A 24,864-nucleotide genomic window follows, 5' to 3' on the forward strand; every position below is an offset into this window, starting at 1 on the left:
TTAAAAGTTTAGGGCTTTATCTAAAAGAGCAAAAACCCGTCTAGTAACCATGTCTTTTTTTTTTTTTCCTTGTGGATGGATTAATAAGACAAACAATGTATTAACAGCACAAATACGAAGTTTACTCTCTAGTAGTCATTTACCACACAGCTCTTTTGAATCGCAGTAAATGCTAGATCTTTTGCCGATTTTTTTAATGGAAGATTGTAATTCCAAAGAGCAAGACTTCCAAGACAGCTCATAAATTTTTCTCCAGTGCAACCCACTCCTTACTGAGCCTTATTTCCCGAAAGTGCAGAGATCCTCCACCAAGGATCTTTACAATGTCCCCTTGAACACTGGAAAAGCAAAAGCTTCCTACAGGAATCACTCCTGTAATTCTTGCTCTCACACCATTATAGTAAAAGAGTTGTATGTTAGAACATAAAAAGAATTGTGCCTCACTTTTTTTTTAATGTTTGAGTATGTTTTTCATCAGAATTTCTCAATTGAGTCTGTATTAAAAAGCTCAGTCAAAAATCCAGACAATCCAAATTACTTCACTGTCTTTGCATGCAAATAGCTAAATTCATACTCAAAAACATTTTGATGTTTCCTATTAACTGAATATTAGGTCTAGTGGAGAAACTGACAGAAATTCTAAGATATGAACAATGTGTGGAAATTTTTTCACCCTCCCTAAAATTGCTTTCAAGCATCTGGAATGCATTGCTAAGCACTATACAGAAATGATCCTGTTTAACATATTAAAATTCAATTTACATTGGAAAAAATGCATTTGTGAAGTATTTATATACACAAAGAAGCATAACATTAACTGCACTGTGGAGATGTTATCACTTACAGCCACTGAGTGCCTCGACTACAAATTAGAGGATAATTAATTTAAAATAGTCCTGTATTAAAACACAGAATAAAGTAGTTCAAGGAAAAAGCTGTAATAGTTCCCATGGTAGAATTTTCTTTATAGGAAGGACATGAATGTTACATCAATTTACTTAACAATGAAATATTGCAACAGGTTGTAGGGTAGGGTTGACCTTACACAATACAGAGCCTTGAGGAAGATTTAGAGGCATAGCTCTACATTAATCCCAAATTTGCCTCAGCCCCACCTTGAGGTCCTGTCTTACCTCCATCTCTACTGCCTTGTTTCCTGCCTCTTGACATGCATAAGTGAAGTCACTAGCTCCTCTTTGACAGGGTTGCAAGCAATCGAAAATTATTTGATACATGCTTTGGGGTAAGAGCTTGAACACAAGCAGTTGTGGCAGAGCCACAATCCCTGAAGCTGGAAAAGGGGGAGGGTTGGACTAGTGCAGCTCCAAACACTCGCTACATCACCGTTGTGTAAGACCTGCTCCGGTGGCCTGCAAACGCTCACCCACGTGAGCATCTCTGCACGTGACACACTCTCCGGTGAGTTCCAAGTACAAAACACAGACGCAAGTTGCTCATGCACTTCAGCGTTTACAATTTCAAAGCCTTGGCTTTCGCCTAGGCCTCAGATGAGGAAAATTATGTCTGGTCAGGGCCAAGCTGTTTCAATTTCATATTTAACTTTTCAGTAAGCAATTTGTTTCTTATGGAATAGATTTTTTTTATATATATATAATGCATTTCTTTCTAAAATTTTCTGTATACATCTGTGTAGAAACCCACTGCAAGTTTGCAATTACAATCAAGAGATAACTTTTTACATGGAAATAATTTTATTCCTTTCAAGCTCTTAGGAAAATACACTTTTGTGATTTGTTTCCCCCCCCTGTTTACTGAGATATTAAAATAAGTTTATTTTAGGTTACTAACTTCAGGCTATTTAAGATTTTTCGGCATATTCAAATATATCTGTAACCTCAGTCCACACACGTAGAAAAAAGAATGTATATATCAGCAGTGAGTAATGTATGTGCCTTAAACAAAACTGTTCCTTCTTGAAGTGTACTTCATGTTTCCTAAAGCCCCACTGACAGATCGCTCGTATCTCAGGTAACTGTGGACTTTACACAAATGTTGCTCATACTGCTTTGCAGTATTTTGCAGGAATGCTAGGGGCACAAAACAGACGCTTTCTGTGCTATTCCAATGACACTGAAGAAAACCAGTTATTCATATTAGAAATTTTCAAGTGATAAAGTAAATTCTTACAGTTATTTGTTTAGTTATTTTTCATCTTTAAAGATGTTCTTTTTAATTTAAAAATGTTAGTTTTAGTTTTATAACTAAAAAGAGGATTAGTGGTGGAGGATTTCTTTACAGTGGCAAAAATGTGTGAATTTCATAGCAATTATAAAGTACTGCATGATTTCCCATAGCCTTCCCCAATGATTCCTTTTGCATCATTATTTTCCTAGGAAATATTAATCTGTGACTGCAATAAATTACATTAACAGCTTTGCTTTACTTCACAACAGTGTGCTATTAATGTTTTTCACCTCCTAATAATGAAGAGAGACTTCCTGTAGTAAAAGCTGCACATATATAAATGTAACTAAATTAAAATTGCTGGAAAGCACATGACTGTTTTCCCCAGGAAACTAAAAAATAGTTTAAAAATAACCTTAATAAATGACAAACAACTTTAATTAAAAAAAGGGGTTACAGCCCAATGCTCCTGCTGCTTGTAATAAAGCTGTAATCGGTAAGCTACTTCCTGCAAACAAGTCCTTATACAGCCAGGACTCAACTGAGGAGAATGATTGTATCATCCAGGCTGATATTAATTCTGAAGAAAAATCGGGACTTCTGAATTATTAAGGAAGACTGTCATTGAAGTTTTCATTGAACATCCGTACCCTGAAGCCATATAAATGTCACAAAAAGCCACGACACTTTGGCTCTGATTCAGCACAATTCTGAACCAGTCAATCAAACTACCTCTGTATTTAAAGCTAAGCATGTGCAGTGTTCCCTGCTGAATCAGGCCTCAGATTCCAACTTCACTTTATGAATCTGTGATTATCATGTTTCTAAGCAGAACCTAGGGTCATAAATTCCACAGGAAAACGCTTATAGACCTCGACAGAACCTCTTTTGTCTATATAGAGGGAAAAGTACTGCAAGTTAATCTAGGATGTGAATTTATATCCATTTGCTGTTCCACGCCAATTCCCCAGGTGAACACTTGGTGCCCTTGTTCATTATAACTTTACACACTTCCGAAGTATATTGTCTAACAGCAAACAAAGTTTTTTTTGATAAGGACTAAGGAACTGTTTACCCTGAGATTCTCGGGAAGGTACATGTAAATTTACTTTGTAGATGGATGAGTTATGCCACATTAAATATCTGAGAGGATAGTCCAGTATGGAATTAAAATAGCTTTAATTTAATTTAGCTTAGTCCACTTCATGAGTAAAAATAAATAAAATGAAATGAAGGCTACTTTAATTCTGAATGACAGTTCAGTGTGGCTTAAATAGCCAATTGACAACTGTTTAGTTAATTCAGATGAACCTTGCTGAGGACCCCCAAGTAGGTGACATTAGGAAAAATTTCTTCACCGAAAGGGTTGTCAAGCATTGGAACAGGCTGCCCAGGGAAGTGGTTGGCTCACCATCCCTGGAGATATTTAAAGGACGGGTAGATGTGGTGCTTAGGGACATGGTTTAGTGGTGGACTTGGCAGTGCTAGGTTAACAGTTGGACTTGATGGTCTTAAAAGGTCTTTTCCAACCTAAACCATTCTGTGATTCTATGAGCTCTGGCAGTGTCCAGACAGAAATAAGAAGGGGCAGGTGGTCTTGTATAAATGTTCCCCCTCATATGCAACACACTGATATGGAACAAGGCAGACAATAGTAGTGCTGTGTTTTCAGACTGGCTCCTGAATGGCTAATTGTGGCCATATTTTAAGAAGATGCCATTCTCGTGGTACCTCTGGAGCAAGCCTCTGTCCAGTTCTTTGCACACAGGATTCTATTGCAATCACTTGTTAGTTTCAAATGAATCCCTGTGTGCTGACTGGCAAGAAGAGGGCTGAGACCTGTGGGCTATACACCTGGGGGAGGGCAGGCACTCGTCCATCCCTGTGCTCAGCAGAACGATCCTCAGCCCTCACCCACTCCCGGCGGTGCGACAGCCTTCAGCACCACGGACAGATTCCACCACCACCACGGACAGCTCCCGCCACCACGGACAGCTCCCGCCACCACGGACAGCTCCCTCACCACCACCACGGACAGCTCCCCCCACCACGGACAGCTCCCGCCCCCACCAACAGCTCCCTCACCACCACCACCACCACAGACAGCTCTCCCCACCACGGACAGCTCCCGCCACCACGGACAGCTCCCCCCACCGCCCCCACGGACAGCTCCCGCCACCACGGACAGCTCCCCCCACCGCCCCCACGGACAGCTCCCGCCATCACCACGGACAGCTCCCCAACCACGGACAGCTCCACCACCACCACGGACGGCTCCCGCCACCACCACGGACAGCTCCACCACCACCACCACGGACAGCTCCACCACCACCACCACGGACAGCTCCACCACCACCACGGACAGCTCCCCAACCACGGACAGCTCCACCACCACCACCACGGACAGCTCCCGCCACCACCACGGACAGCTCCTCCACCACCACCACGGACAGCTCCCGCCACCACCACGGACAGCTCCCGCCACCACCACCACGGACAGCTCCCGCCACCACCACGGACAGCTCCCCAACCACGGACAGCTCCTCCACCACCACCACGGACAGCTCCCGCCACCACCACGGACAGCTCCCCAACCACGGACAGCTCCTCCACCACCACCACGGACAGCTCCCGCCACCACCACGGACAGCTCCCCAACCACGGACAGCTCCTCCACCACCACCACGGACAGCTCCCGCCACCACCACGGACAGCTCCCGCCACCACCACGGACAGCTCCCCAACCACGGACAGCTCCACCACCACCACGGATGGCTCCCGCCACCACCACGGACAGCTCCACCACCACCACCACGGACAGCTCCACCACCACCACGGACAGCTCCCGCCACCACCACGGACAGCTCCCCAACCACGGACAGCTCCACCACCACCACCACGGACAGCTCCCGCCACCACCACGGACAGCTCCCCAACCACGGACAGCTCCTCCACCACCACCACGGACAGCTCCCGCCACCACCACGGACAGCTCCCGCCACCACCACGGACAGCTCCCGCCACCACCACCACGGACAGCTCCCCCCACCACGGACAGCTCCCCCCTCCCCCCCCCCCCCCCCGCTCCACCCGGCGCCTCACCGCCCACTCCCTCTTTCACTATTTTTAAGCCTTGCAAAAGGCCCGTCCAAAGAAATGCCTTTGAATCGAGATCCAGAGGGTAAAGTAACAAAGCACAGGTCATTCGGGAAGTGCAGCGTTCAGGCTGGTTTTCCAGGCCACTCGGAGGATTATTCTGTTTCCTGAGAATTGGGCGTTCAAGCCTCATCTAGGCTTTTGGAAAACCTCTGACTAAGCAGGAACTTTTACCCTTTAAGAAGGATGTTCATAACATTACTCAAAACTCACTTCAGTAACGAGTTGATTCTGTGATTCCAAATGACCAGGCCTGAAGGGAAGAGCAAGCGAACTACAGACTTGGTTTTCTTCCTCGCTTCTGTAACTAAAGCCTGCTGAGGAATTCTGGCAACATTCGGCCTGATCTACTTGGAATTAGGTGGCTTTACTCTGATTTCTAAAGGTATTGTGTGTGTATGCACGGGGAATACAAATACCACTTCTCAATAAAAACAGTGGGCAAACCTGCTTTTGTACAGGAGCAGAGTGCTGACATTTTTGGTGTAAGTGCTGAGCTGGACTTAAAATGGTAAAGGAGAGCAGTAAAATAGTGCACAGAATCGGTGCTTTTCTATAGTGTCTGTCATCCAAGGATCTCCAAATGCTTTAAAAGCAACTCTTCAGCAAGCCTTACAATACTCCCATGTGATAGACAAACGTTAAGTTGCCCACTTTACAAATGGGTAAATACAGATACAATGAGGTCAATTAGAGTTTGCCGAAATAGAGATTTTTTGCACCAAAGTAGCTGCATCAGTGCAAATCCCTGGCACAAATATGTTACAAAGGAGCAGTATGCCTTATTCTTCAGAACAGGATCATACTGCATCAGCAACAAGCTGCATACTGCACTGAGGGACCGCATCTACTCTCAGTGTTGCTCCAGAATACCCTAGCCTCCAAAACAGCCAAAATAGTTACCCCCTCCACACTTGTCTGACAGGCAAGCAGTCAGCTTTGATATATCCGAAAAGGAGAAAGGACATAGTAAAGTCAGCTCAGAGACAGATAGAAAATGCAGATAAAGACAGACACGCTAAGAAGAAAAAAAGAAATAGAATAGAAAACCCTAAATTACCTTCTACTCCCTTTGCTCTCTCACAGAATGGGGACCCACTATTAAATTTGTTCAGGTTTGCAAGTCTATAACAGTAACCCCTGCAGCAGCTGTTTGGGCACCAGTATTAATACTTCACCTTTAGACAGATTTGAAAGATCAATATACTGTGAGTTTCTACTAGAGATAGTAATTAAACAAAAAAACACAAACCCCAAATCCACTCAAACCCTCAAATGAAGTCTTTGTTATAATCTGCCCAATGACTGCTTGAAGTTTAATTGCTTTAACTTTTAGTAATGAATAATAGCCACCTATGCAACAATCTGATTAGAGAGCACAGATTCCATTTGTTATAATTAAAAAACTTGTTCAATGTCTTTTGCTTCATTGGTCATTTGGTTAGAAAATGCGGAGTCATTTATGAAAGTGATAATCAGGGTCATTTATAGGATCACTCCATTCTACCCACAGCTCCACAAGTCTCTGCTGTGCAGTGCTGGGGCAGCCCAAGTGAAAATGGAACAAAAACATCCTTTGCAACAAAAACGTCCTTTGGTCTGTCTGGGTCAGTTTGCTGATAGCCATCAATTTTTGTCATTACAACACAGAAGACTGCAGATAGCATGGCTAGAAAGACATTGTCCTTATGCACTGCAGCTTTGAGATGAAGTATTGTTTTTGCTTTTAAAAAGCCACATCACCTCATTCTCAATAGCAGCTGGCACCCAAACTCTGTGACAGCTTTTGTGTACAGAAATATGCAACTACCTCGCTAGCAGCTAAATCCAGTGCTTTGGATTCAATAGTTATCAATTACATTTTGCAAAAATATATATAGAAGTGCTCATTGCCACATTGCTGAGTGAAAAAAATAGTAAGAAATAGGAACACCACAGTGTAACATCCAAATTCTCTCCTGGTGAAGTTCAAAGACTGTCTGCCTCTCCTGTACATCACAGCAAAATAAGACCATGACCTAAATATACACCATAACCCTGTAAAGGTACAGGGAGATAAACCATGAGGAGGGCATGACTTTCATCTCACAGTACACTTGCGATCACAGGAAAGGCCTGAAGGAAGGAGAGGGTGGCAGCTAGATCTTCCATGCTGGGGAGAAAATCAACCAGGTCAGGACTGCAGCTAAAAACTTTGTTACTGGTGCTTTCACAGAGTTATTTTAGACAATGATCCAGAAATATGCAGTCCATGCAAGGAATAACAGCACTGTAAGAACTGAAACAGTATTTAAATGAATAATCCTTGGCAAATTACCTTCAAAGAACTCATTGAGTGCTATGCTTTAGCACTTTTCATCTTTTCTTCTTCTTTTCTTTTACTTCCTTCTAAAAAAGCTCACATGACTTACAGTGTAAACTTTGACATGTCTGCTTTAGGAGAAAACAGCAAAACCACCGGGCCAGCTTTTGTGCGTAACTCTTTTCTGAGTCAGTTGGCACCATTCTTGCAGACAGCTGCCAGCTACCCTGGGACACTGGGCTCTCTCACCACAAACTCACACTCCTGAGAACACACCCCACACTCTACCAGCCACACAAACCTGCTATGGAATAAGGATTACCTTAAGTGATAGCATTTCTCTAGGAGCTATTTGTCTAAAGCCAACACACACATCTCAGCAAATTTGGCAAGGCAAACAAGGACAGAATAAACTGCACTTAGAACAAATGAACAGAGGCAGGATTGCGATCAGGGGCAAGTTTAAATGCAGTTGGGGTGCAACAGCAGCTCTGATATGTCTATACAGGCAGGTCTGGGATGATATTAGACTAGTCATGGGAATGTGGTGCTCAGAGCAGCTCCTTGACCCAGATTCACTGTCAGTGGCTGACTACTTGAGAACAGGATGAAGAGTGTCTATATGTGCTGTGGTTTCACCCTGGACACAATTTCCTTCTCTGTGCTTCTCTTGAAAGACACAACTGCATATGATATGCATGGAGAACCACGATCTAAATGGGTGGCACTGAACGCAGAGGGAACACCCCATGTGGGATTTGGATGCCATATTCAGCTAGGCATGTTTGAAAGTTTTGTCCACATGGAGATCTTAGAACGGTCTGCTTGAACCAACCCATGAGGTATGCCAAGGACTTTAAGGATGCCTTCAGTACTCATCAGTGCACTCTCGGTAAGGAGTGACTTTGAAAGTACATTTTTACAGGCATATTCATGGCTGCAAAGGAGCTATTGCATTCTTACTGTAAACGCTGTAACAACTCCTCTGGAATCATCTCAGATCCAATGGGGCATCAAGACGAAGCAAGCTGCGCATACCCATTACAGATGGCAAACAGCAACTGTCTGTCTTGCTGATGAAGACAGAGAAACACTATACCCCTCAATATAACATGTTTCCATCCTGTAGACAGTTCTAGACCCAATCCTGCTCACTTTATTTATACAAACAACCTGAAAGGAGTCAATTCATGCTTGAAATACCACGCTGGATATTAAAGGAGTTGTGCATGGAGATTGTGGTCTTGCATAAGCAAAGGATGAATTAAGCACCGACTAATAGCTTGTGTCTAAATACGCTTTCTTCAGTCAGTTCAATTTACAATACATTTTTAATGGTATTGATAGATTGTAGACGGATGGGAAAATTATGTGCTAAAAAGCAAAACCAAGGTGAGGAAAGGAAATTAAATCTCCATTTAGCAGAAAAATTATTTCAGTATTTGTTTTCCTTCCCAAGCAAGATGAAAACAAGGACTGTTGAAACTTCCCAGTAAACAAAATTTCAGTTCCCACCAATCACAATGTCTCATTTTATTAAAACTGAAATAATTAATTTTCCACATATTATTTATGTAACATAAAAGCAAACAACCATCAAGGATTGCATGCTTGTTTCATGGATTACATTTCAAAGTTTTTTTCCAGATGTCAGACTTTGGTAGAGTGCTTTAATTCCTCTTTTTCTAATCAAAGCATTATCAAAACCATGATATTCTTATATGAGGTTAATGGCACAAATACAGAAAGAAATATTTGATCTGAAAATTGTATACTAGATTCCACTATCAGTCAGAATTTTCTCAACTGAAATATTACCAATTTATTACTATGTAGGATATTGCCTGATCCAGTAAAAAAAGTTAATTGCTGTGCACCAACTGTGACAAATACTGCTTAGATTCATAATAAAAACCTGATTCAGACACGAATTCAGACATGAATAGAAGACATTATCCTCAGTTTTCTTTGTAATTTAGAATAAACCTGTTCTACAAGTGTAGCTCAACTACTGTTGTACAGATTTACATGTTCCTATAACCTCTTACTGAACGCCGTATCTTCAATAGATCGATAACATTTGTACCATTTAATATAATGTTAAGCATAGACAAGTATAGCACAGTAAGACACAGTTTATGTACTAAACAAATACAGATGGATAGTATGGGAGCTTAAAATACCACAGTCAAAACGTACAAAGAAAGAGAACAGAAGAAATTGTCATCCCGATTTTACAAATAGGGAACGGAGGTAAAGACCAGTGAGAAGCTCCATGCAGGGCGCGGTTACCACAGAAGGAGGTGGTAGAGCTGACCTGCACTGACACAGCTATCCTGTGCACAGTGGCATTGCGAGATTTGCCCAAGGTCACGCAAGAAATCAGTATCGTATTCCCTCTAAATTCAAATTTGTTGCATGCCAATCCAAGCGTATTCACTGCGGGACACTGTTTCTCCCCAGAAACCATACAACACGTCAAAGGCCTGCATGAAGGAGATAAGCTGAGGATACCACAACGGCCACTGCTCAGCCTGGGTTCCTGTGAGCACTATGCTTATTGACATTTAAGTATGATTTTTGTTTTAAATTTCATTTTTGATGACTAGATCGGATGCGGTATCCGCTGGTTAAATATCACACTGTCTCAATCACATGCAAAGGCCCCACACTTTCCATTTTAACAAATCACAGTTGTCTTACACATCCTGGAGCCTCCAGTAGTCAGGAAACCTTTAAAGCCATTTGACTCCATGCAGCTCCGGCAGGCAAACCAAGCGGCAGCAGTGAGATGTTACCACATTTCGCAATCAAAATGGACATCAAGGGCAACATATACTGTAAGAAGAAAACCTTGTAGACTATGGGACTCAAGTGACACATTCATATAAAAGATTTACTATTCAGATTAACATGCTGAATTTTGATCAGACACTTTGCATTTCATTACCATAGGTTAGTCCTTCCTCTCGTTTATAGTCAAATCTCTAGACTTGCTTTTCTCCCCATGGCAGGACACATTTGCATTAACAACTTCTTAAGCTGCTCCATATCATAGCAAGGTGGCATAGGCTTTTCAGTCAGATTGCATGACACATACTTCCACTCCAGCATGGCATACACAGAACTGCATCAGTAGCATTCTGCTTCTCACCCCACTCTGTCCTCGTTATAGCTGAGAATTGTTAGTGCCTTTCTTCTCATCATAAAGTTGTTTCTCTACAGAATCATCAGTATCATTTTTGCCTCTCCTCACACCTTCAGTACACATTCCTACTGCCTGTAAACAAAATGTATAACAAACAATACCGCCGCCTTAGGACTTCCACTAACATCAATTTGCTCTGCCTCACACTCTCCTGTCCTCTTACGGACGCATGCGCTCTATCATTTTACTGATGCCGCAGAATCTTGAATGGACCTTCTTGCTGATGGTGCTTTGTCTCACCTTGTATCACAAAGCGGCTCCCTGCATCTCCTCTTCACCCTTGCTGATTCTACTCTCATGACTTACAGCATTTACAACCAGCCTTTTCAAAACTAATGCCCTGTTTACCCACAGAAATTACACAGCTTGGCTAGCCTCCCTTTAGAAGGACTCCTAAGAATGGAAAAGTAGTAAAGCTGATATGGGAGTCAATTAATAAAGAACTGAAGCATAGGAGTATAATTAATGTTAGTCTATACAGGTTTCTGGAAAATAGGTCTTGTCAAACAAACCTGATTTCATTTCTTGATGAAATTACAGATTTGATTGATAAAGGTAATGGTGTAGGCATAATAGGCATTTGCAAATGCATGTGGCTTCGTTATTTGAACACATTCCATCATTGGACCCTGACAGCCCACAGCCCCCCTGCTACCATCTTTTCCAGTCACATCTTTCACTGGCATGGTTGCCATCACATGGTTGGGGAGGTCAGGACATGTGAACAGATCCTTGCTGTTAGCATGCAGTGAATGAAAGACATCAATTCCTGAGTATTCACGTGTGAAATTAGTGTAACAAGCCCCAGTGCAAGACCTTATGGAAGAAGACAGTATTTATTAACAAAATCTGAATATGCCGGGTTTAGCCACTCTCATTCTCTCTTAGAGTTCATTCATCACACTGTCACATGCACAAGATGTGTGTGTTCAGGTGGTCTGGCTGAGAGGATTTGTATGTGCCACAGTGGACAAGGGATATCAACTATTAAGTTCTCATAGCAACACTTGGATTTTTCTTGACTGGCAATGACAAGCTAGTTTTTCGGCTGGTCTTTTATATCTTTTATGAGCCAACAGTTGAGAAGAGGTGGTCCTTTGCCTCAGAATCTTGCCTAGTTAGGCATTCATAAGTGTTAGCAAGGTTGCAGCTCGTTATCTGGCTTTGCTTGTATGTCTGAAAAAATACACATCTGTTTGGCTACAGTGTTCCTTGTTGGCCTAACAGGAAAAGGAATTGTGCTAGCATGCATGATGTACTAGCATCTTGTGGCCTTTTAGTGTCCTTAGAAAGGAGGGTCTTGTGCTGGAGAGATACCTGTACTGTGACTGTTATTAGAGCCCAGGCCTTCTGGGCGTGACAGCACAGCACATTCCTCAGTTTTATTGCTCGGAACAATGTTCTTTATTATCAGTACATGGCATTCTTCTCACGCTTATTTCACTATTTTTCCAGTGTTTACAGAAACACATTTGCATCTGTATTTCGTTCATACCAATCTTAGTATTTGTTACAAGTCTCTACATGTTTAGTTATGTGAGAGGAAAAGTGGCTTACTATGAGAATCTCCAAAAGGAGAAAGCACAAGATACTGAATCTAGCAGAGGGGATGTGCCAGTCTGACACATTTACAAGGCACAAGAGAAATAATTGAATTCACTTTTCAGATAGTAAATGTGTTTACTGGGCTCAGCTCATGTGATCCAATGGACTCTACTAGCCTCCAGCACAATTTCTCCTATGTACACCATGACAAAGGCACTACGCTATGATTGCTTTAGATAGCTGGGAACTAGACTCCGTATCCTCTAATCCAACACTTCCTATGCGTTGCAAGTTCTTGATCTGCCTGTGCATGAATTCACCAACTGCAGCATTCTTTGACATATGGACTCTACCCATAAGTGGAGACTGTGTGTGTCCTGACTACAAATCTAGCTTGCTCTTTATTTCACTCCAGGAACCGAGACTAGAGCATCCGTGCTTCATACGGACATGGCAATTTACCTCTAAGCTGCTTTACAAGCAATGCTGCTAGCTCCCTGCAAAAGGCACAGTTCACAAAGACGGTCCATTCCAGAGCCTGCCCCACAGAGGCGGTGCACACTTAAGCCACATCTCCTCCTCCTGCGACTCTCCTCCAGCCTTGTCTCAGCACGCCTTGCACTCTCAACCCCTGCATGCAACACACAACATTTGCATGTCAGAGAACAAAAACATCATTCAGAAGGACTGAATCCTGCCCTTCGAACTGAAAACACACACAAATTATTTTAATTCCGGTAACGAGGCCACTTGGGGACCAGGGGGGTTCCTACCAAGTGATGTGCAACGTGGACTCCATCAGTCACCTCTAGAGAGTGCCTGAGCAGTGTGGTCGCAAGCTGGTTCACAGCAATTACTCATGCAGCTGGGGCTCTCTTCCTCCTACAGCACGCAAAGATTAGCAAGCAGGCAATGGATGTTAGCAACCATCAATAACTATCAATTTAGGATAGATTCAAATTGTGACTGGAGATTGAAAGCTTCCCCATACCCAAATGCAAATTGCCCAAAGCCTTCCGGTCCTTCCATTGTTCTGCCTTTCTTTAGTCACATCTATACATAACGTGTCTTCTTTAATACAGCAGGAAGCAGAGAGCTCAGGATAGCACTACAGCCATTTGTCACTGTTCTGCAGATTAGCCCACTTTGTCTCAATGTTTTCCGTGATGTCACTGTTAATATGCAATGCTTTACAAGGATATAACTCCTTAAAAACTTAAGAGGTTAGGTTAAAAACACCCCAACAAACCTGAACGTGAAAATTAAATACTAGAGAAGTCTCTAGACACCAGAGATTCAAATGTGATCGAACTGTATAAACAGGGAAAACAGGGAATCTTCAGAGAAAACCAAGGCAGCCTCTCCCTGAAAATACTGGAAAGCTAAATTTTGTGCCACTGAATTCAGCTAAAATGATCATACTCATCTATTTAATCTCTCCCTAAAAGCGTGTGCTTTTTCTCCTCATTTTAACCCATCAAAAGGCCTGAACGGCTAATATGATTCTCACTGCTACATTTTTACACCTTGGCAAGTTGCTTCTAGGCATACTGTGGGGTCATTTTCCTTTCTTCATTTGGTAAATAATAACCCCCTTATTTCTACAATGGGACTCCATCTCATTTCACTTGCTTTAGTGAATAGATGGATAGATCACCTTTGACTTCATGTAATTTTGCCTTTTCTTGCAAAACTTTGGAGCATCAAGCTTTTTTCTTTTCCCTGTACTGAATTAGAATTCTTTTGATTCCAATTTTTTTTTTTTATTGTAGATACAAGCATGATGGACTCTGACTAATATTGCAAAGAAACCTGTAAGGACATTATATTTTATGAAAAATATCTGCAATTTATACTTACAGCCAGCTTCAAATCTTAAGCACTCCAAATCACAGTCAGGTGAGGTTTAGGGACAAATACATGCATAATTCATGAAAGCACAGCCATTATTGGTAGCTCTATAGAACAAATAGTCCTTAGTAGACACTGTGCATTTGAAGGATGCATCATATTCACACTAGCAATATGGAGCCAAATTGATATTTATGGTGTACTCACAATCCATTCAATTCTGTTTCCATTTGAACACACTGGTGAAATACAGTGCAATATTCTGTTTCAGTTACTAGCAAAAGATACACAATTTCAAGCAGAGCTCCCGATAGCCGGAAAGCGCGGAAGAGCTGATGACTGCATAGAGTCCACTAGGGATCTTGTTATGCCAATCTAATTAACCTGGAAAATGCTCAGCTAGCACCATGCTCTGGGCTCGCACACAGATGGAAAACGGGCTGTTCAACTATTGTGTGTGCAAGGCAGACTTCTCCTAACTCCCAAGTCAGCAGAAACATTTAAGCATATGCTTACCATTAATGTTAAACAGGTGCTTAAGTACACTGCTGAACAGGGAACATAACAAGGAGCACGCCTCTGGAGTACGTGATTTTTGCTTTAATTGCGATTGCATACATAGAGGTTTTATTTATTTGTTGCCCTTAGATATTACCAACAGCCTCCTTTCCCTACCAAGACCACAGTTCTGTTAAAATCTGAACAAGAAAACGGTGAGAGATGCTCTCTTTATAAAAAACAAGGTGTATCTGTAAAAGCCAAGATACTGGAACAAAAAAGGAGATAAGTAAATTTTATTTCTAAAATTTCTTGAATCTTTTATAGATTATGATTCCTACAAGAATATCCAAATCCAACTGAATAGTACCTTCCTTAACAAAGCTTTTAACGAACTATAAATGTAAACGTACATGGTTAATGCAAATGAAATAAAATGCACAGAGAATAACATAAAAGCAACAGGGAATTTAGCATGAACTTCCCTTCCCTGAGAAAAACTCTCAAAGAGTGAGATCAGGAAAGGTTCAGTCATACTGATATGAACTACAATTAATTTCTGAATTACTGCTCTACCCACAGCATTTTACATATCCTTCATGTGGACCATAGATCCGGTTTTTAACAGAGTCAATAAACTCAGAGCTCATGAATAGTAATACTCCTGCATTACAATCATTCGCTTTACAAACTAGATCTTCATAAGAGATACTTTCAGCCCCCTCACAGCCGGATGAGAAGGCATTAATATGAGCATATTTTTCACATCCTCATAATTAGGCACAAGAAAAGAGCAATACAAGCTTATTTCTAGGTTACTTTGGTTATATCATACACTGCAGAAGAACTACTCAGTATTTACAGAAAACATGCCAAGCTATCATTTCAATTTTTCTCCCCGTTTTTAATAACTTCAGTCCCAAATGATAAACAAATAAAAATTTTTCATTTCCAGCATGTTTTCCAGTTTATCATCATCAGTGAAAACAAGCATAAGCAAAAGTGCAGGCATGCAGCGTGCTCTGCGAAACATCTGACGGAGAAGCTGATGGGGTTCTCCATGGGGGACAACTTACAAAATGAGATGAAGTAAAAACTCCAGAGCGCTTTTCTTAACCTGCAGCAGCCTCTGGTATAATCACCTCCCTCTGCTCTTCTTCTGCTTGCTTTCTTACCCTGCCCTTCACCTTTTTTTTTTTGTCCACTCCAGTATATTTCACTGTTTGCTATCTTTAAAAAAATACTGAAAATCCTTAGTGACACAGAACATGGTGGGGTTTTGTGTTGAGACTCAAGTCTGAAGGCACCTGAGCTTCAGACAGATTTCTTACTCATTTCAGCAGGAGTAGTAAACCCATTAAGTTCAGCAAAAGTTTTGCTTGAGTAAGTGCTGAATAATGACTACAGAATGAGGCCATCTAATATGTGACTGGAATTCATGCCAAGTGTAACTGTCTCTACACATGCCTGAATTGACAACATCTTCCGGCCAATGTTCCCTGCAACGAGGGATTTTTCACAGCATTGACCACTCTGCTTACTGCCAGCGCTTCACCTGGGCGTACAACATTCACCACTGCAGCTAATCCCACTGTCTTGAATGGTCAGTTTTCTCATACTTGCTCTGACTGCACATTTGGGTGCATCTCAGGGTAACCTCTAAAAGTCATTATTCTGTGGTAATTAGGGATGAGATGGTGGAAATACTTCATAGTTGGTAATAAAGTCAATAAACATTGAGTCACACCATGAAAGAGGCCTTAATCACAAACAAAATCCTGTATTGGTTGCTGGATGTGCACCGAGTTTGCAACTCTGTTGTGCCTTGTAAGTGTACAGATCAGGAACCACCTATTTACAATCAAGGGTTGAACTCAGATTCAGCTACACATGCAATAATTCTCCGCCCCAGTCAAAATACCACAGGCAATTCCACTGCTCCTGTTCCCACCCCTTACCTCTACAGCAATGAAGAGGCTATCACTGGACATACAGATCCCACAGGGAACACTTTGTGCTTGGAAACCACTTGCAAGACACACTCTTCTTCTCAGTGCACAGCATAAGCATTACAACACAGGTGCTCTAGGAATTCCCAGGACCTTACCAATACCACCACAGATACACAAAGCCAGGTCTTGCAAAAGCAGAATTTTAACACAACCTTGATAATCCACTTCAAGGGCAACCAGTCTACAATGCCTTGCTTGCTACAATGCAAGCTCTGCTTGCTACAACATCCTTAAAAGGGTAGAAAATCCACAGCATCTACCAGTGAATGCATGCTACAGCTGGGATGCAGTTATCAATGCATTGTCAGCATTTGGGCTGTAATGGTTTAGACTTATTCTGTAAATTATATTTCTTTTTAAAATTTTATTCTCAACTGCAGCCTTTTCAAAATGAACAGTATGGGAACCTGCTAAATGTGACGCTCCATTGGGAAGGAATGCCAAGCTTCCTAAGTGACAGCATTATGCATTAGTAGATTACACAAGATTTACAGTACATAAAACAATTTAATAAATGGGCTTTACTTTTTAATCTCACATGAGTCACTGATTAGTACAATAATGTACAGACAACACACATGCAAACACACAAACCTAGAAGAATAAATGCATGCATTGCGCTTGTAATGACATTAAACTATTTGAATTAAGTAGTTTTAAAGCTAGAGGTGTGTAATAATATTCTAGGACAGCTCTGTATACATGCAAACCATGGACCAAGCGATTTCTGCAGCAAGATGGCATCTGGATGAGATGGAGCTCCTCTCCAGCTACAGCTGGACTGCGGTGCTGCGAGAGCCAACCTGCTTCTGCACAAGCGTGCTGGGACCTGGAAAGAGTAAAGCTCCAAACGTGCAGCTCATGTATCCCTACATCCCACTGCAGCTGTGGTTGACAAACCCCGGAAAGATGTGCAGAGCAGTACTTGTCTCACATAACGGCAGAGGCCTAATGGGGTGCTTAGTGTCATTTGAGATGCTCTGGAATATCTATGACTATGCTTAAGCAACAGACTCAAGACTTAGATATCTGCAGGGTAGATGTTTATGGTTCAGCTAGTACCTCATATTTCCTTAAGTCAATGGAAAGAAATTGGCATGCAAGAGTGCAGGTCCTCTGGCCCATTTTATATATCTACAAGAAAATGGGATGAATCATGCCCCAGACTCCACTGACTAAATTATAAAGAGAGCCCAGGCTGACTAACTTAGACGTAGACGTTTACATCGAAGAAGCCAGTGTTTAGTCAGGGGAATCCTATCCCCATCTTGTTCTAATGAAGAACTTCAAGAGCCAGAGAAACTACTGCACTCCCACAGAGACTGCTCCAGTAGTTCAATCACCTTCACTGTAAAAACTGGGCACTTTATCTTCTAGTCCAAAATGCTCTGACTCCAACTTCCAGCTTTGAATCTTGCTCTGCTTTTGTCAGGTACATTAAAGAGCCTATTGCTACTAGAAGTTTTGTACCGACCGGAGGTGTGTTCAGGCATGATTCTCTATTGCCTTCCCCTTTACATAGTCAGTTAGACCAATACTAAGCGAGTACAAAGCTGTGCCAAGAAATGCGACCTCCAAGATTGTCCTGGTTTTGGCTGGGATAGAGTTAATTTTCTTCCTAGTAGCTGGTACAGTGCTGTGCTTTGGATTTAGTATGAGAACAAAGTTGATAACACAGTGATGTTTTAGTTGTTGCTAAGCAGTGCTTACACTAGCCAAGGACTTTTCAGCTTCCCATGCTCTACCGACTGAGAAGGCTGGAGGTGCACAAGAAGCCGGGAGGGGGCACAGCCAGGACAGCTGACCCAAACTGGCCACAGGGACATTCCATACCATGGGATGTCATGCTCAGTACATAAACTGGGGGGAGTTAGCCGGGGCGGGGTGTGACTGCTGCTCGGGGACTGGCTGGGCATCAGTCGGCAGGTGGTGAGCAACTGTATCGTGCATCACTTATTTTGTATATTCTTTTATTTTCCCTTCCTTTTCTGTCCTATTAAACTGTCTTTATCTCAACCCATGAACTTTAATTTTTTTTTCCCCCGATTCTCTCCCCCATCCCACTGGGGGCGGGGGGAAGTGAGCAAACAGCTGTGCGGTGTTTAGCTGCCTGCCGGGTTAAACCACAACAGAGATATACAGGAGTGACACTTGGTGCAAGGGAACATGCTATGAAGTATCTTCTGGCAGTTGAAAGACTCATTCCACAGTGCAGAGAGGGGAACTCTCCTCATCAAATAAAGCCTCACGCCATCAACCTCTCCAAAACATACATTTTTGGTATTTATCTTTAGAAAGATCAAGCAAATCCAGATTTCATTAATGAACAAAAGTAACCTCTCAAATATGGATGACTGCAATGCTGCCTTCCTGATGGCACAGGCAGCTCTGTGGCCTCTGTTGCTGCTCAGGGCTTTCCTGAATGACAGCCAAGTGGGTAGCAGTAAAATCCTAACAGTCCCTTCAGTTTCTCCTCTCTTACTGTTTGGGAAAGCAGTGAAGACATTCAGAAAGAGAGGGGAGGGGACAGACTATCCTGTGAACAGTCAGACGACTCAGAGGAAGGAGGGAGAAACAAACACAAAAGTGTTCCTTTTTCACTGCAAGCAAGAGGAAGCAGAGGAGCTGCTGGGTGATATTGAAGAGAGAGATGCAGGTGTGAGGAGCACCATCAGATTCAAGATTTCGAACCTTCGCAATTATTAGTTAGATCACAAGCCTCCCTTTATTCTCACATTGCTAAATAGTGAGCTGGCAATGTGGGCTACTTCACATGACTACCAAAGTTATTCTGAGATGGCCTGGCCCCACGTAATTCTCATGGGACCTGCAACTTCGGTGGATCCCTTGTAATTTTCCAATACACTGTGGGCAGACTCTGCACTTCTATCCCCTAAGTAAGGATGTTTCTAAAGAGACACTCTACATTAAGTGGACAACGTTGGGATTCTACTGGATATTTCTTTGTGGAGCTCTCTGCCATCCCACCTTAAATGTGCAAAGGCTCTTTATTTCCATCACTAGCAACATGACATTAGAACAGGCCCAGCACATCTTACAGCTTTTCCACTGGGCCACAATGCAGCAATTCCAGTACCTCCTATGGATTGTACCCCGTACAGCATATATTATCCTAACAAACAGGAATGCTTGTTCCCTTTTATACGCGACCCAGAAAGGATACCAGACTGTTACAGTCCTCAAAACATAACTTTCCTCCCACTAAGCAGCAGCCGCCCCAAAGATTTTCTGCTGCAATTCTTGCTGTAGTTTGGCAACTGAATTTCTGTCTGGCTTTAAACTTCATTTGGAGTCATGATAGCTCACCTGGGAACTGCTACCATAGTTCCCCTGCTTTCAGCTCTGAAACATAGTCCTGGGGTTTCAGCTGAGGTAGTAGACAGCAAATGAATAGCACACAAAATCTGCAGTGCATTTGGCTTCTAAATCAAGTGGAATCTGAGACAGAGGGAAGGACAAAGTAGCAGGGAGACTGCACTGGATCAGAAACTCCACCACCTACTTCAGTGTAGGAGTTTCAAGAAAAATTAATCTCTGTGCAGCTTCTCTACCCCATGGTAGGACAGATGCATTCTTGGCTGAGAATGTTGCACCATGTTTCGGTGCAATGTGATTGACTGCTGTAAGCAATAAACCTGTAGGTAAAATACAGCAAATACAGGAAATTATAATGGAACTTCAATGTCTTTTACTTATGTTTTTAATATGAATTTACTGCTCATGGGAGGCACCAGAAATACAAAATGGCCAGGAGCAAAGCTGGATTTTCTATTTGGCTGCACCAGTGTGTCTCCAGGAAGAGCAGAAGCACTCCAAGGACGACAGAGTAGCTTAGTCTTCATGCCATTTGTACCCTTGAGGTCTCTGAGGCCTCAGAGATACCAGCAGAGTTCCTAGGGGATAACACTTGCCAGTGGGTTTATTTCTATTTTTTTTTTATATGTACATCCAAACTGCAGCTATCAGAGTTGGGATTTAAATGGTCAAACTAAACATCTACATCTCTAGACTCTTCTACAAGTCCTCTCAATGAACCAGAACTGCCTCTTTTGCCCCATTCATAAATTTTTCATCAGAGTAAAGCAGAAAAGTGACACATCCATCACAGTTTCTCTTGGTAGTTTCCAAACATTAGAGCAGCTGCTGGCTAGACCGAAATTCAGAACAAGAGTTTCACAGCAACACCCTTCTAACAGAGATAGCTAGCTACAGCAGAGTGCTCACTCCTTTCACTGACAACTAAATGTGCCAAAATATCAGCGTGCTCACATACAGCACGTTACATTTTGCCTTCAAGACCCCTATGCACTCTCACTAAGCCCATTGTTTCCACTCACCTAACTGTCTACATCCGAAGGTAGTAGCTCCTTTTTATCTTTGCTGCAGCTGTACCTCTACCAAATTGGGTTCTTAGGATTTGCATGGATGTACATAAGAGAAGAATCTGGCACTACTCTAAAGGCCCTCTTCAAAACAGCTCTTTTTGATGTATTCGTTTGCAAATCCATTTAAAAAAAAAAAAAAAGCCTGTGTACATGATAGATCAGTCCCTGGGAAGACACAGGCAAGAGTAGAATACAACAAGTGTAGTTGGTATTATTGTCCTTGACCTGACAACTGAATGTGTAAGGGAAAAGACAGGAATATTTTAATGAAATAAATTACATAGCTGTACCTAAGGTTAGGATCAAGTGTAAGTGCATTAAATTTATCTCCAAAAGTGATAAACATTTATCTCCACATCCTACCGTTGCATATTAACTTGAAAAAGACTGTGGAAAACTCATGGGGTATGTCAGTTCTTACTAGAAGAAACCGCTGTGTATTAATCACTCCCTACAGTATTTATGTAGAATTAAGAGAAATCCCATTGTAAGAGCTTGAGCTATTTCTCTAAGTTACATTCCCCCGGCTCAAATGATGAATGGGAAATAGAGCAGTAAAGTAAAAATAGGCACCCTTCCAGGTAAATGTTGTTGTTTAAAAAAGCCAAAACAAAGCCCTGGTGAAATACTGTCACAGGGATAAAAACATTTATCTCAGTGTCACAAGAATGGCTTCGTTTTTGCTGATCTAATTAGGTAATAAAGAAATCACAGGTGTAGTGACTCCATGAGCTATCACCGCACTTAAAAAGGGCCCACTGCATGGCCAGGGACCAATGTGCCAGTATTATCACTTGCTGTCACATCATTTTAAGAATGAAATAGCTCAATTTAAGAAAGATTTTTAAAGAGAAGAAAATCAATACATAGTTAGAAGCTTGTCAAGATTCTAAGCTACAGCAAAAGCGCCAGAAAACAAACAAAACAAAAAAAAAGAAAACCATGGTGGGCTTTGAATTTTCAATGACTTTTCAAATTCTGCTAGGCAATTAATGCAGTGCACACTGTAACGCACCTCCTGGGACTCCACACACACCCAACCCTGTATTCTCAATGACTGCCAGGTATGTGAGAGAGGACACTCACAGCATTAGGTTTTGACATGACTAGTTCAGGATTCTGATTTTAATTGTAACAAAAGTGATAAATAAGTAAAAGTACTATTTTTTTACACAACAGCTTAAGGAGAAGGGTAAAGAAAGCACTAGTCTTAACTTGCTAGAACTTCCATCAAAAGCGCATCTGAGATTTCAGGATTAGGTCCACTAATTATTATCTTGAAGAAATATAAAAATCTGTCTGAATATCTTAAAGCTCAAACAGTCACCTAAATTTAATTCTTGCTTAAATAAACTGCAAATCCAGTTGCTACCACAGACCAGATTAACACAGAAACCAGCAGTGTGTGTTTTAGGTGGCCCATAAAAACACAGGCATTAATTAAAGAAATCATCTGTGTCAGTGTAACAGTTTCCTTGTCTTGAAATTTCATTGACAGTGTCTCAAAAATGAGTTCTTCAGAGGAAAGCCTTGCATTCAGGTCCAGGGAGACTGCCCCGAGTGACAGTAAGAAATAACTGTGACTTAGCAGCCTGGGGGGCCGGATCCTGCTCCCGTTTGAATCAGAGGCCGAAACGATTGTCTCTGGCAGAGGTTTTGAATTGTGGACAGCCCCTGCTACACAGCTCTGTGTGCAGATGGATCACTCCAGCCTTTGCTCATCTCGCAGAGGTGTGGATATGCGGATCCATTTTGCCACGCTCAGAAGCGCTAGCCAAAAATCCCAGCAGAAGCTCTAGCCCTTTGCTGAGTGGCAGTGGGGGAATCCCTGCCCGCTCATCATCCCCTGACTTCAGAGACCAGCGAGGAAAATGTGCGAGAGGTTTTTATTAATTCTGTGACATTGTGTATGTAAATTAGGTTAATCCTGTACTTTAATCAAACGATGTAATCTCAGGTGGTTAATTATTTTTTCTTACTGATAGAGAACATCCTAATCAAAGACCATAATGACCTCTACGATCAGCAGCTTAAGCAAATAATAATCTGAATTTCCCCCTGTTAAAAAAGTTCCGGCACCAGATGTTTCCCAGGCATTTAAAAGGCATAATGAAAAGAGTACGATGCAATCACACAGGCTGTGCAATTCTCCTGGAAAAATGTTTGCAGAAGTTCCTGTTCAGTTCCCTTAGTTGAATTCACAGGTCACATAGCACTGCACCTTCCTCTTAGAAACTACTGCTGGAAAAAGCAGCATTGTTGGAGTTGGAAAAGGAGGCATTTCCTTAAAAAGCCAGCGAAGCATTTTACTACAGAACTTAATCAAAGGATGGAGAATACTTCGGCCGCTTCTTGAACGCACCAACGCAAGGCATGAGAGAACTGTATACTACCTTTGTATTAAATATTAGCATTTCCCCTCACAGGGGAGGCAAAATACGAGTGCTTTGCTTGAAAGGAGGGAGGGGACAGGAGACCAACAGGTACCCTTTCCAAGCTTCAGGTTATTTGAAATAAGTTGTTTTTAAAGCAAAGCACCCTGAAGCCACCCCGGTTCTCCCCCGCCCTCCTCCAGCAGCCAGCTGCCTCCCGGCCGCCGGAGCAGCCCGCATGCGGGGCTCCGCGCACCCCCCGCGCACCGGCGGCCCCGCCGCCCCCAGCGGGTCAAGCCAGCAGCCAAAACACACAAATATATTTCCATCAGCACAAGATGGCAACCAGCACTTCTTCCGGGAGAGCAGCTGGCTTTTTTTTTTTTCCTCCCCTTAAGGGAGGCGGGGGGGAGATGATTTAGAAGGCATCCCGAGTAGGTTTGGAAAAAAATATGGCATCAAGACAAATGTTTCCACTAGTCATGCCGGAGGAAAGGCAAGGTAACCCCCACACCCCCCAGCTCACGCACATCGTGGTCATCAACTTGGCGAAGTTGGCCGTGCCGGAGCGCGGTGCCCGGAGCGAGCCGGGCGCGCAGCCCGCCCCGGTACCGCCGAGCCCCGGCGCCCCCCGCCCTCGCTGCGCCCCAGCTCCCCTTATCGAGGGGGACGCTCCAGCAGCCTCCGCACCACCAGCGACCCTCTTCGGGGTGGGGTGGGGGTGGGGGACAGACACTAAGCAATGATGCAGCCACGCCTGTCTCCCCGGCCAGCTCAGCCCCAGCAATGGGGGGCTCCGCACCGACCGTGCGGGTGGTGAACGGGTCTGGGTAGCACCGAGCCCGAGCAGGGAGCCCCGCCACTTACTTACAGTCACTGGAGGCGCCAGCAGCAGCCACTTACCATCATGTTTCCTTGCATTTTAGCCGTTTGAAACATTGCCTTTTCCTTCATTTTTGCCGTGTGTGTGCGTGCGCGTGCTGGTCTCAGAGAGTTACTTAATCCAGCGGCTGGATCACTTTAGTGAAGAACTGGCGTGCACTTGCGATGGCTCTTTTTGGTGTGGAGTGGAGGGGACTACGAGCAGCAGAGGGGGAGGCTGCCTGCTTTCTTTTTTTTCCTTCCCCACCCTTTCAATATATATTTTTCCTTTTGCCCAAAAAAAAAAAAAAAGGCAATAAAAATAAAACAGCCCCTGTCAAAGGGGAGGGGAGGCAGGAGCGGCGGGGGGGCAGCCAGGCTCAGTCACCACCCAGATTCAGCTTTTGCCCTGCGGGAGCCGGCGGGGTGGGGTGGGCAGGAGGGAGCCGCACGCACACCCCCCGCCCCGGCCATGCCCGGCCGCCGCCCCGGGCCCGGGCGGTCCCGC

At 43.1% G+C, this 24,864-nt stretch overlaps 1 protein-coding gene across 1 annotated transcript in view; it reads right to left on the reverse strand.

Moving 5' to 3' along the window:
• The window catches only part of DPP6 (dipeptidyl peptidase like 6), a 525,902-nt gene extending 501,334 nt beyond the window's left edge, over positions 1–24,568 (reverse strand). Inside the window, exon 1 of the mRNA XM_076331931.1 lies at positions 24,399–24,568. Within this exon, the coding sequence (XP_076188046.1) occupies positions 24,399–24,449 (51 nt within the window). The 5' untranslated portion in view covers positions 24,450–24,568. The remainder of the gene's footprint in view (positions 1–24,398) is intronic.
• Between the last annotated feature and the right edge of the window lie 296 nt (positions 24,569–24,864).

This window comes from Aptenodytes patagonicus, chromosome 2, assembly GCF_965638725.1.
Source record: "Aptenodytes patagonicus chromosome 2, bAptPat1.pri.cur, whole genome shotgun sequence".
In the NCBI taxonomy this organism is placed as follows: domain Eukaryota; kingdom Metazoa; phylum Chordata; class Aves; order Sphenisciformes; family Spheniscidae; genus Aptenodytes; species Aptenodytes patagonicus.